At 40.8% G+C, this 14,160-nt stretch overlaps 1 protein-coding gene across 1 annotated transcript in view; it reads left to right on the forward strand.

Moving 5' to 3' along the window:
• The first annotated feature begins 3,163 nt into the window (after positions 1-3,163).
• The window catches only part of tmem170b (transmembrane protein 170B), a 54,382-nt gene continuing 43,385 nt past the window's right edge, over positions 3,164-14,160 (forward strand). The window contains exon 1 of the mRNA XM_080204710.1: positions 3,164-3,496. Within this exon, the coding sequence (XP_080060836.1) occupies positions 3,337-3,496 (160 nt within the window). The 5' untranslated portion in view covers positions 3,164-3,336. The remainder of the gene's footprint in view (positions 3,497-14,160) is intronic.

A 14,160-nucleotide genomic window follows, 5' to 3' on the forward strand; every position in this document is an offset into this window, starting at 1 on the left:
GGTTCTGCCATTTACTGTATATTAGACCTTCCAAAATGCATTACCTCACATTTGTCCGGATTAAACTCCATCTGCCACTTCTCCACCCAAGTCTCCAACTGATCTATATCCTACTGTATCCTCAGATGGTCCTCATCGCTATCAGCAAATCCACCAACCTTTGTGTTGTCCGCAAACTTACTAAATAATCCAGTTACATTTTCCTCCAAATCATTTATATATTATAAACAAAGAACAAACAAACAAAGAACAATCCAGCACGGGAAACAGGCCCTTCGGCCCAACGAGCCCACGCCGCCACATCACCCTGCACCTATTCTACCCTGTGTGTCTACAAATGGAACCCCTAACTTAGCCAGATTCAGGGGAGAATAGTGTCAATTTGGTAAAACCAATCAGCCTAAGAGCACATCTTTGGGGTGTGGGAGGAAACCGGAGCGCCTGGAGGAAACCCACGCAACCACAGGGAGAATGCACAAACTCCCACAGACACAGGCCCAAATCCATGTATCTGCACAGCTAGCAGTGCTAGTCACCGAGCTGTTGCGGCGCCCGTCTACCGGTCCAGGATCAAGCACACACACCGACACGAAGTACTAGGCCACTCCCGGAACCTCCAAGAGCAGCCCACGCACGACCCACCGTGTGCATGCCCCTCGTTTGACAACGAGGTGGACCTCCACCTGCGGAATAAAAAGACAAAAACGTTAATCTCACAGCAAAGATCCCAGCACTGATCCCTGAGGAAACCACTTGTCACAGCCTTCCATTCAGAAATGCACGCTTCCACAACTACCCTCTGTCTTCTTTGACTGTGCCAATTTTGTATCCACCTTGCCAGCTCACCTCTGATCCCATGTGACTTCAACTTCTGCACCAGTCTGCTGTGAGGGACCTTGTCAAAGGCCTTACTGAAGTTCATGTAGACAATATTCACTGCCCTACCCTCATCAATCATTTTGTCACTTCCTTGAAAACCTCGATCAACTTTGTGAGACACAAAACCATGTTGCCTCTCACTAACACGTCCACTTATTTCAAAGTGGGAATAAATCCTGTCTTGAAGAAACTCTCCAATAATTTCCCTACCACTGATGTAAGGCTCACTGGCCTTATGAAGTGAACTTGCGCTTATCAGTGCTGTCACTGCCAAGCAGGCTTGGTGACCTTGCTTGTTGGTCTTCTGCCCATCTGAGAGTACAGTGTGTCCACTTTCTGCTCCACCCCACCCAGAATTCTAATCAGTGCTCTCTCTGAAAACCTTGGTGCTGTCTCCTGGCAGCCATTCTCCTGACTGGATTTGGAACAAGTGCTGGGGAGGCGTTTAAATGGAGTGCCCCCGATTGAAATGCTCAAGTGATACCAGAGCAGATGAATCAGAGTCAACATGCGTGTGAATGAGATGTGTCGTGAAACCTATGTAAATATTTTTTTCCCGAGTGTCTGAAAATATGGCAAGATGTCATGCCACCAGTGAGCTACTCTCTGCTTTTCTCATCCAAACCAACACATAGCCAACATGGAAAATTCTGCTGTTATTAGCATTTAATTAAGTTGTTCGAAAGTGGAAATGTGGAATTATTCTTAGCAATCCATGATTAGAAAGCAAGAATATTACTGATGAATGTTCCATGTTTCATGCTAAGAAATAAACATGTTAGAAATGAGCCTCACTTACTTATCAATGTGGAACTCAGAACAGCAGCAGCAGAAAGCAAAATGTCTCGATGAACTTGACTCTGCTCTTAAGGAAGACGTTAATTTAAGGGGCAGCAAGGTGGCACAATGGTTAAGGCTGCTGCCTCACAGTGGCAGGGTTCAACTACGGCCTCGGGTTACTGTCTGTGTGGAATTTGCACATTCTCCCCGTGTGTGTGTGTGGGGAGGAGGAGAGACGGGGGGTTCCTTCGGTACTCTGGTTTCCTCCCACAGTCCAAAGATGTGCAGATTAGGTTGACTGGCCATGCTAAATTGACCCTAGTGTCAGCAGATTAGCAGGGTAAATATGTGGGGTTACAGAAATAGGGTCTGGGTGGGATAACGGTCATTCAGACTCAAAGGGCCAAAAGGTCTCCTTCTGCACCGTACAGATTCTACGATTCTATGGTTAGTGACAGGCACCTCAAATTGAAGACAATTCATTGAAAGTCTCTTGTGCATTTTGGGAAGCAAAGAAAGAATGGTGGTTGCCTAATAATAATCATAACCTGCTACTTGGAAAACCTGAGCAGGTTGGAAGGGACAGAGAAATTAGGACAGAGGTAAACCAGTGGTCTGTGATGATCTAACTTGTAAAGGGTGAGTGGAATATTACAGTTTTGAGTATTAATCACATGAGGAAAGAAGGAAGAATTAAAAACTAACTACATATTTGCTGCAGGACACAACAGAGGATGGGGATTTATGACATTGTCTTATTGAAATAACAGCATAGCATGTTTGGACAATTGGAAGTACCTTGGGAAAGACTGATAAGCAAACGATAACATCAAGAGTACCTTGTGAAATTCTGGTTGTTGTGAGACAGCAAAAGATATCCAGGCTGGAAAGGACAACTGAGCTGCTGTCTAACTGACTATCTGAACTGTGTGGAGAGGTTAAAGTGCCTGGAATTATTTATCTGGGGAATAGAAATGTGAGAGGAAGTAACATTCAAGATCCTTAACAAAGTGGACAAATTGAACTCTGATAATTGATTTGAGATTGCTGAGACTGAGTTGGGGAAATAAGTTGAAGATAAGAAAATGGAAGGTGTACAGAGTCTAGATTTAACTCCATAAGAGTGATGAGGAATGGTCTTCCCAAACAGGAGTAAGGCAGAATTAGAGATGATTGTGACAGATGATTGTTTAAGGAATAGACAGATGGGTTATAGGGTGTCTTTTTGTCTATGTTCCCCTCGTATTTTCCTACCTTTCTAAGAGGATATTGATTGCACTGCCTGATAAAGTATATTGAACAGGTTTTCTCATGTCACATATTCTAATATTTTACCCTGTATTTTTTCAAAGTCTCGTTTAAAAAGCGATGGACTATAAGGGCTTGTGAAAGTGGCGGTCCGGTATTTTTGCTGGGTGAGATTGCAAACCCTCTTTAAGTCTTAGTTCTCTCTTAAAGGCGTATCTTTGCTGTTTGAGGAATAGGGAGTTACCTCGAACAGGCCGTCTGATGTGACACTGCAATGCCTTCAGCGCCCATTTCGCGACGCTGGCTGACATAAAGCTGCCAGCGTTTAAGGGTGCTGCCTCCTCCATCCGTGCAGTCCACCGCCTCGCCTCAGTGCTGGCTGGGCGCCGCGGCAGCAGTGCTGGTCTCTCCCCCACACCCTGCATCCCAATGCCGGCCGCCTCGAGTAAAAACGTCCCCCAGCAGCAGCAGCAGCAACAACAACAACGAGCGGGCCGTTCAGCCATGGCCGCCGGCGACTATTCCATCAATCTGACGGTGCAGCAAGTCCTGAGCCTGTGGGCACACGGTACCCTGCGGCACTTCACAGGTAAAGGCACGGGAAAGCTGCTCCTGGGCTATGGGGAGAGGGGAGGGGTGCAGACAAGGATACTGAAGTGAAGTGAAGTGATTTCCGCGGCTGCAGAGCGGGGTGGTGGGATTGCTGAGCTTGCTCCAGCTCCAGGCCGCGAATTCAAGTGAAGGCAGAGAGCAGTGAGGGGAAGGCTGGCCAGTCTCCTCAATGTCTGGCTCATTGAAAGCAGCAAGAGTTACAGCACAGCCAGGGGAACTGCCAGCTCTTCTCTCGAGGTTACAAATATGTAGCTATTGGATGTCACAATTGTTTCCAGTTGTGACTTGGAAAGCTTAGGGCCGCAGTGGATAAAACCTAGAGGAGAAACAACCCTTCTGATGCATTCAAACCAACATTACCGATTAAGTGGGCAGAATTAACCTGATTAAAATCCATATTTTTTTTGAAGATGTTCAGATCAGTTGGGGAAAATGATCCTTGTTGGTCTACACACTACTACATTAAATGGAGGGCAGGGACAGAATTTTTTTCAATATAACTTTTTTCCCCCTTCCCGTGTAAAAAAATGGTAATGTGTTGGGCAATACTGAATAAAGAGTTTATTACATTATCCACAGAGTAAAGGGTAAGGAAATAAGACACTGCAACATGAATTATAGATCAAGCTGCCAATCTGCCAGTGGGATTGTTCTTTGTCCCTGGCAAATGACAGTATCACATGCAAGATTGACTACTATAATCAAATGCCATTTAACAATCACTTGTACTATACAAAGTGTTTATGAAATGGGCCCGACAAAGTGGTAGATCTGCTCAAGACCTGAGAAGTAATTATTTCTATTGTGTTTTACAAATTCAAAATTTTAATTGTACGTTTACTTTGAGCTGTGTTGCATTGGTAGAATCGAATCTGTTGTCCATTCGTACATTCCATTCACGTGGCTAAATGGGAATCCAGATGTGGCTATTTATGATAAATAAAAAATGAGCAATTGACACCTTCATTGTGCATGTGATCTCTACTTATCTATATGATATATGCATGTGCACTCAAATATTTTGTTCAGAAAAATAAAAAACAGAGTGTTCTTGATCATTTTGACAGTTTCAATTCCTTCATTACTGGTTGGCAATGGAAGTTTATGTTAATATGCAAGCGAAGTACATTTTCCCGTATTGTGAAGACATACATTGTTCATTCCACTAAATATTGAATGTGTGGTGAAACATTGTGGTTAGTCAACGATTTTTATTGGCGAACACCTAATAGAGCAATGGACAGCTTTGTGTATGATATGCAATTGCCACATTGGCAGCCATGCCTTAAGTAGCCTGGGTTTTAAGCTCCAGAATTCCCCACTTGACCATTTTTTTTTTACTTCTCTGTCTGTCTGTCTCTCTCTCCCTTCAAATATCTCTTCCTCTAAGATTTAGCCATCACCTATCTTAATATGTCCCCTTCTGTGAATGTAAACCTTTGTTTGATAACATTCCTGTGAAGCACCTTGTAGGATATATTTAATTTAATAAAACATCCCAAGTACAAGCTTTCAAGATTGAGAATTCGTTACAAAATAAAAAGATTAGGGTCTTATTATCTAAGCAGCAATGCACTTTGGGATCTTTTGTAAGGTATTGCAGAATTTATTCAGCATCTCTTTATTATTTATGTTGTGTATGAGCATGCTGCATTTAGTCTCTACTTCTGGCCTAACCACATGGGACATAACCAATCATAGAGATTTATTTTACTGCACCTTCAATATTATAAATAGAATAAACGTTGGCAAAAACACACAACTGCTTCATTGTGGGGGAGGGGTTGAACTAAATAGTTTTTTTTAACTGATGAAAAGATACAGTGGAATCCCGGTTGTTTTAAAGCAGCTTAATCCCAGTTCTAATACTGGCCTGCAGCAGCTTTATCTTGCAGGATTTCATTTGATGAATTGCAACTTGTTTTGTTTCCACACAATGGCTTGAAAGGACCATCACAGCATTGTGCTTTGCCATGTACAATAAAGCTGTTCACAGTCTTAGTGACGATATCTCGTTAGATTAGGTCATTAAAAGCAAGAGTGTTGGATACAGGATCATGTGATAAACAAGCCAACTCTTTCTGTATTGAAGAAATTGTTTTCTGCAGACCAAATGTAGAACCAAGAAAAATGCCATGGTGGCCTTGATAGTTTTCCCCAGCTCCCCTTTTCAAATGGCAACAGTCCCTTTGAGATTGTAACAAGTAATGCTATCAGGTGAGGAAGGGCTGAATGGCCCCCCTCTTTCCCCAGTTTGATGTCAAGGTATATGTTTACCAATTCATTGAGTGTTAAACTGTTTATTTGCTGTGAGTGTAAGGGACATAAACGGACAGGTTTCCTTGATCAATCCTCTTTGGGGGGGTGGGGGGGGAATATCCAGCCTAAAAGAAATAATAAAAATGTGCTCGTTCTCGGGTCCATACATATTTAACCTTCCCACCATGTAATTTTTTTATGATTTATTATTGTCCCATGTATTAGTGTACAGTGAAAAGTGTAGAGCATACGATACATAAAGAAGGAAAGGAGAGAGTGCAGAATGTAGTAGTCTTAGCTGGGATGTCGAGAAAGATCAACTGGAGTGAGGTAGGTCCATTTGGAACTCTGATGGCAGCAGGGAAGAACCTGTTCTTGAGTCAGTTGGTATGTGATCTCAGACTTTTGTATCTTTTTTCTGACGGAAGAAGATGGAAGAGAGAATGTCTGGTGTGCATGGGGTCCTTGATTATGCTAGCCGCTTTGCTGAGGCAGCGGAAAGTGTAGACAGAGTCAATGGATGGGAGGCTGGTTTGCGTGATGGATTGGGCTACATTCACGACCTTTCAATTCTCCATACAACTGACCAGGGACCTAAATATGGTCATATGTAGTGAATTCCAGGTGGATGGCTTCAACTTTATTGTATTATTGTTTGACAGACTCTTTCCTTAGCCAGAGCTCATTGTATGAGATAGAACATAGAACACTACAGCACAAACAGGCCCTTCGGCCCACAAGTTGCACCGATCATATCCATACCTACCAGGCCTATCTATAACTCTCAATCCCATCAAATCCCATGTACTCATCCAGAAGTCTCTTAAAAGACCCCAGCGAGTTCACCTCTACCACCATTGACGGCAGGTGATTCCACTCACTCACCACCCTCTGAGTGAAAAACTTACCCCTGACATCTCCTCTGTACCTGCTCCCCAGGACCTTAAACTTGTGTCCTCTCATAGCGACCATTTCAGCCCTGGGAAATAGCCTCCGTGAATCCACCCTATCTATACCTCTCAACATTTTATAAACCTCTATCAGGTTGCCTCTCAATCTTTGTCTCCCCAGGGAAAAGAGACCTAGCTCCCTCAACCTATCTTTATAAGGCATGCCTCCCAATCCAGTCAACATCCTTGTAAATCTCCTCTGCACCCTCCCAATAACTTCCGCATCCTTCTTGTAGTGAGGATGTGGAAGCTATTGAGATAGAGTTAATTGCATCTAATGCGTAGTCCCTACTTAGATGATTGTTAGGATGTTCTGAGAATGGGTTAGGACATGATCCCATTTACACTCCTTCAAGGTAAATGTCCATGGGTTTTCTAGACAGGTTGGCTTTACTTAATGAGTTGCAATTTATCATGTACAGTGGTGCAAATTTTCAGCCATTTGAGGAGCTGCATTTATTTCGTCACTACAATGTGTCATCAGTCATTTTAATATTTCTTTGTAACATGCCATACAGTGGATTATTTGGGATTACGAGAACTAAAGATCTGTAGTTCACTGTCCTTGTATTCTCCGAAGAACACTTTGCTGTCAAGCTGGTATAGATTGTAGGCTAGCGGTGGTCAACCTACAGCCCGGGGACCACATGTGGCCCATCTGAGTGCAACACACAAGGCATTTAGTTGTCATGCACAGCATTACCAGATTTCACTGGTTTCTATCAGGTGTAGTTTATTTTCCCTGCAGGTATGACTGAAGTGATGTGCACAAAAAGCAAGGGCATATGAAGTGAGGTACGTGCCGATTGCACACATGTGCTCCCACTGCATCCAATTAAGGTGCAGATATTTCTTTTGTTTGCCATGTAAAGTTTATAAGATTAAGCATTCTCTATAACTTGTTATGAAACACTTGACATGTATTCAATATTATTTGTGAGACTATAATTATTAAACATGCCAATTTCAATCTTGGGGCCCCCTGAAGCAGAGGACCACTCGTCTCCTAGATTGCCCATCTTGTATAGACCGAATTTAAATCTCCAACTTGCATTTATACAGTACTTTTTAACATCGTGAAGTGCATTGGCATGCTTTTCCAAAGCGTCATCCAATAAAATGGTCATGGAGCCAAAAAAAAAGACATAATGGGTTCCTTTTTAGTTGTGATTAGAATTTGTGTCAGAATCGTGTGAGACAAGTTGTGAGACTTGATCATGGCTTAATTAATTTCTTTTACTTTTTTTTGTAAGTAGCTAAAATGAGTTTCTTTAAAATAAAAAAAAGTAATAGTTAATCAACTAAGGTTGACTTTGCACCCATCCAGATAGTTATCTACAGAGACCTGATGCCAGTATCCAATCTCATTTGGAAGTGGTTGCTGTGTGGGAAAAGTAAAATTAAAATAATCCAACTTTTCAACGGATATCTAAAATGTATGCATTTCCTGGGAATTATTCATGGAATCATAGAATCACATGCACAAAGAGTCTCTTTTTTGAAAAGCAATCCAGTTAACCCCACTCCCCGCTCTTTTCCTATATCCCTGTATTTTTTTCTTTCGCGATTATTTATTATATTGAAATGGGATTGTTAGTTAGGGAAGGACACCAGGAAAAGTTTCTTCAACAGTAATTGAGGTTCAAGAAAATAGTCATTGTACATTTCAATGTGTCTAAATAAACCAATACTTTGGATTTAATTATATCTCCATAATAATGTTCCTGTCAATAAAACTCGTGTGCATCGTCCATCATGTAACCACCCCTGCTTCCCCCCCCCCCCCCCCCCCGCCATTAAAAGATCATCAAGTACTTCATATTATATCCAAAAATGGTAGATGTGGGGCTAGAAATTGGTGCAATGACAGTTCTGTTGACAATCCGTTTTAATTGGGCTTTTTTGTTCACAATCAACATTATACTGACGACTGAGATGTTTAATCCACTAAGAGTACTGTGTGGTCAATGTTGTCATGAATGCTGTGCCCAATTATCTGTGTCATTATGCTTTTCTTAGTCAAAAGTAAAGCAAAAGGTGGAGAAGGCAATAGATTGGATTAGATAAATTGGAGACAAAATGGTCGAGAGAAAAGTATTCGGTTTTATTTAAAAAAAAAGTAGAGAAGGGAACATTGTAACCCAGCTGTGTTTGTAAATTGTTGCATTGGTCCCGAGTGAATGTCAGGGTAGTTATACATGATGTCTAGAACCAGTTTCCATATCCATTGTCAGGTTCATTGGATTTCACTATCTTCAGAGGAACATGGGACTTTTTAAATGAAAAAAACTTTCATTCAGTTTGCCTAACATCACTCCAGTAGTCACAGAATATAATGACTAATCGTGGCAATCGTGTTCTTCAGAATGAAATAAACTATCAATGGGAAGATACAGATTAATAAAGAGAGTCAGTGTGTATTTGTTAAAGACAGGTTTGCCTGACTAACATGACAGAATTCCTTCATTAAAATCGTGCAGAAGATGTATATATGTATGAACGTTTGGAAAGCATTTAACAAAATGCAACATAGACTTGTTTGGAAGACGGGGGAAGCCCATGGAGTTAGAGAGGAAGTGTCAATGTAAATACAGAATGGGCTCAATGGCAGGATTCAAAGCATGGTGAATAGATTTTTTTTTTCAGACTGGGAGGTGGTTTGCTGTCAGTTTTGGGTCCACTGCTTTTTTTTCAATTTTTATAAATGATGAGGACTTTATGTAGGGAGCAACATTATAGAATTTATTTGTGCTATGAACTTGGCAAAAGCAGTAGACCGTGATGAGGATAACTAATATGGAAAGACAGCATATTATAAATGTCATCATTTAGAAAAGTGAAAAAAGAACTGAGAGATCTTCGAGTCCTTGTACACAAATCCTTAAAGGTGGTAAGGTAAAATGATGAAGTGGTTCTTAAAATGAGTCAGCTGTAGCTCAGGTGGTCGCAGTCTCCCTGAGCCAGAAGGTTCTGGACTTGCATTCTGCATCCACAAGAATGCTGCACTGCTGGTTGTTGTCGTTTTGAGTGAGATGTTAAACTTCAGATAGACACAAAAGATCCGATGGCACTCTTTTTTTTTGAAGAAGAGCAGGGGAGTTGTCCATGGTATCCAAGCCAATATTTAACCCTCATTCAGCATCATAGGTTATTTAGTCATTATCACATTGTTGTTAATGAGAACTTGCTGTGTGTAAATTAACTGTGTTTTCTGAGTATGTTTAAAAATAGACTTAGTACTTTGGGACATCTGGTGGTTGTGAAAGACTGTATAAATGCAATCTTTATTTAACTTTCATTTATAGAGAAATAGAATATAAATAAAAGCAGCGATATACCAGAACACTAAATCATGCCATGCCATTACATCTCATACTCAGTATCGTGGACAATTCTAGGCACCACACTTTAGGAAAGATGTAAATCTTGAACAAGATACAGAGGACACTTGTTAAGATGTTAGAAAGGATGGGGAAAAATAAGGCTGTTCTCTTTGGAACACAGAAGACGTGGAGATTTTGCTACAGTAGATAGAAAACACTGTCTGGGTCGGGTGAGGTAGTTTATAGATTCAAAACCATTGGTAAAAAATTTAGAGTGGGGCGATTATTTTTTTGAACAGGAATGTGGGGTTGAAGTTACAGATCGCCCATGAGCTTTAATGACAGGGTAAGCTCGGGACTGAGTGGCCTATTCCTGCTCCTAATTTGTATGTTGGGATATGGTGCATTCTACCTCAAAAATAATGGAAGTTGATTCAATTGGACAAGTACGTTCCTTTTACCTTTTTTGGTACTTTTATTCTTAATCAAAAAAGCCAATTCAAATTAAGTCAGATTATGGTCCTCACCTGAAGGACAAACTAGATCCAAGCTGACAAGGCAAAACATTGCACCTCTTCCCGATTCTAGTGCTTCATCTTAGCCACAAGGCTGAGATGGTTTTGAAAAATTGCATCTGGTGAAGCTTTGGTTTAACCCCTGGCTACCCTGATCCTTACTAGATGATAACTAATTTAAGAGTTATTTACAAACAGCAGGGAATGAGAGATTAAGCATCGCTGTTCTTTCAAAGAACTGGCAGAGGCATGAGTGGCTAAAAGATCTCTTTCTGTGCTATGATTTCTATGAAGCTGCCTACTACAGGCCCCGATTTGATGAAAAACTCCATGGTTTGAGAACCATAGCTCTAAAGTTGTTATGCTACACTTAACATGTCATGTCATGTCATGCATCACTTGCATACTGTGTCCCGAAACTTTATTTTCTGCCGGAATTCTAATTTATATTTGAATGATGGGCACTTTTCTAAGTCTTTGTATGCTGAAAATTATTGCCTTCCTGCTACAACAGGAATATGAATGTCAAGAATTCCACAAAAATATTGCCAAGACCAATTTGAAAAGAACTTCTCAAAAATTTACCAACAATTCACAACCTGTTATAGTGAGATGTCAGAGACTGATCATTGTGTGGATATCTAATGTAACTAATTATCAAATCTAAGTGGCTGCAGCAGGAATAATGTGTGATAGCATTCAGCACTGAGTTCAAAGGGAAGCTTGCACTGACAGTAAACTTTTATCAGCTTTGTTGAAGCTATTTACAGTTGGTAGAAGTCATCTAACAATATGTAGAGAATCATAATTCCTAGCATATTTTATTTCAAAAATTCCTGGATTTTATTTGCATTTAATACTTTCCAAGAAGTTTTAGCTTGTTGTCACATGTAATTCACAACTGGTAAAGGTCCTTGTTGCCTTTCTACTCTGTTGATACTCATGTTTTGATTGTTGATCTCTGGAAATTCCTCTCTGAAATTGAACATTTTTGCCCAAATCTACATGTAGCTCAAGTAATGAGAAAATGAGCAACAAACTGTGCCTAAAACATTAGATCACTACAGCCCAGAAATTGCTATTAGTCTTTTTTTTATGCTGATAACCTTTAACAAAGTAGAATAGCAATCAAAATTGGCTGCATCCAGATGTCATGGCAGCCATTCACTCAGTGCTATCAAAAGTGGATTATTCATTCATTGCTGTTTGTGAGATCTTGCTGTGTGCAGAATGACTTCTCTGTTTGCTCACGTGCAAGGTGCATTGAGATTACCTGTGGGAGATATAATAAAGTCAAATCATTCATTTTGGGCGTATTGCACTTAAGTGCACCTTGCCCTGTTTTGAAAGCAGGCCATTCAGTTCCTGTAGCCTGTTGCACCATTCTTTTGTGCAAACCAGCAGTGAACTAATTTTTTGCATCTGCATGCCTTAAGCTGGTCGAAAGGCACCAGGAACCAAAGGCTCCTTCAGTGTTCTGGAAATGGCACAACACCTCAACAACAACTTGCTTTTATATAGTAGATGGTTACATGGCACAGCCATCTCACCACGTTTTCACGAACTGCCAGTTTAACAAGTGAAGATCCAGCATAACATGTCTGTTCAGAATGACTAACTTTGTCATGCATTTGTTTGGAAATGGGAGTAACAATGATGCTCACACTTCGCTTGCAATGCAATTCACTTCATCCCTTCATTGATGTTGTAAATAACATACAAGATTCCCAACCTGGAGTGACATCTAAGTCATTGAAAACCACACTTGTTTTTATGTGTTCTCTTTATCTTGTTCCTACAAAGATTGTAGCATCTCCTGTATTTCTAGCTGTTTCTCTTTCTGGTCATTCCTCTCATTTTATTTGTTCCTGTTTACATTCTGCTCCTTTTGATTCATTTCTCTTCCATTTTTTCCTCATGCCATCTTTTATTTCAGCTCTGACCCAAATGGTTGGAGGGTGGTACTTTTGTTTGAGTGAGAAGGTTCAAGTCCTGTTCTGGAAACATTTAGTACGAAACCTTGAATAATACACCTGTGCAGTACTGAATGACGGTTGCACTGTGCCTATGGGCGTAAATTTTCCATCTCGCCCTCTACAGGAATCATAGTCGGTGGGGTGGGGTGGGGGGGAGTGCAGAGGTCCGTTGACCATAGACATGATCTTCCAGTTTTGCAGCGAGCATGGCCAGAAAATCCCATATTACAGGTCTTTCAAATGTAACATTTAAACCATCTGCCCTCTCTGAATGTGAAAGATCCCACAGCACTATTCTGAACAGTAATTATCCCTTAACCAACATCATTAAAACACATTGGCTGGAATTTTCCAGGCATTCATGCTGGTGGATTCTCTGGTCCTACTGTAATGAACAGAGATTTGGCTGAGCATCAAATTCTCCATCCTCACGTGCAGTGGTGGTGAGGTGTGAATGGCTGGAAGATTCCTTTTATCTGGTCATTACGTTTAAGGGGCAAGTTAGCATGACTTATTCACTTAATCTGCACATCTTTGGACTTTGGGAGAAAACCCACTCGGACACAGGGAGAATGTACAAAAGCCACACAGTCGCCAAAAGCTGGAATTGAACTCTGGACCCTGGTGCTGTGAGGCAGCAATGCTAACCACGTGCTTCCATAAACTTATTGCTCTTTGTAGGATGGTGCTGTAAACTGTGCTTCCTAAATTGAAACAGTAACTAGACTTCAAAAGTATTTCCTTGACTGTAAAGCAGTTTGACTGTTCACTTATTGTTTTCTTCTGTTCTCTTCACTTGTCTTCATTGTCAAATCATAATTATCTAGGTGGATGAAATTTATTTTTATGCAGTATGTTAATTGGAAACTAAATTATTCTTTCCCACTCTCTTGCTCTTTATTGAGCAGGAGGAAGCTTACCAATGTTCTGTTGCTAAGCCATGCAGGATTCAGTTGATTAAATTTTAGTAACACATCATATGTTCTGATGGGAAAGCAGTCCTGTGTCTAAACGTGGTGTGTCCTATCCCCCTGTGGTCAGACAAACGAAGTCTTAGATTTCTCAGTAACTTGTTTGGGAGATTCATTCAAGTGAGATGGATTTCACCTGTGTCAGACATTTCCTAAGAAAAAGCTCAACATCCCAATATTGAAGTCTCAGCAAATGTTTGTTTGGTATTTTCACTGTTACCATCTCCTAGGAGTAATTATTTAATGTGTTTACCGTCTCCTGTGCATGCTTGTTTTAAGCTTGTGCAAATCCCTTGGGTGTTTTAACTTCCTCCTCTGTTATAATGGAAGAATAGTTTGGTGTCCTGCTTGTGCCTATTGTATTTCCTCTCTTGATATTCCTGCAAATTGTTCACTCATTGTTCTTATTGGTTTGGTTCATGATTAGTGACTCTCAAGCATCTTATTTAGGAGACCACTGTTCTTTCCGGGCTTCTTAATTCATTTGACTTGGCCATCTGAACATGTGAATTAAGAAAAGGAGTAGGCCACCTGGCTCTTCCAGCTTGCTGTGCCATTCGTTGAGATGATGGCTGACCTAATTGTAATCCTTAGCTCCATGTTCCCACCTAACCCTGATAACCTTGCACCCCTTATTGAGAATTTAC

Source organism: Carcharhinus amblyrhynchos, chromosome 2 (assembly GCF_965287045.1).
Source record: "Carcharhinus amblyrhynchos chromosome 2, sCarAmb.v2.hapA, whole genome shotgun sequence".
NCBI lineage: Eukaryota > Metazoa > Chordata > Chondrichthyes > Carcharhiniformes > Carcharhinidae > Carcharhinus > Carcharhinus amblyrhynchos.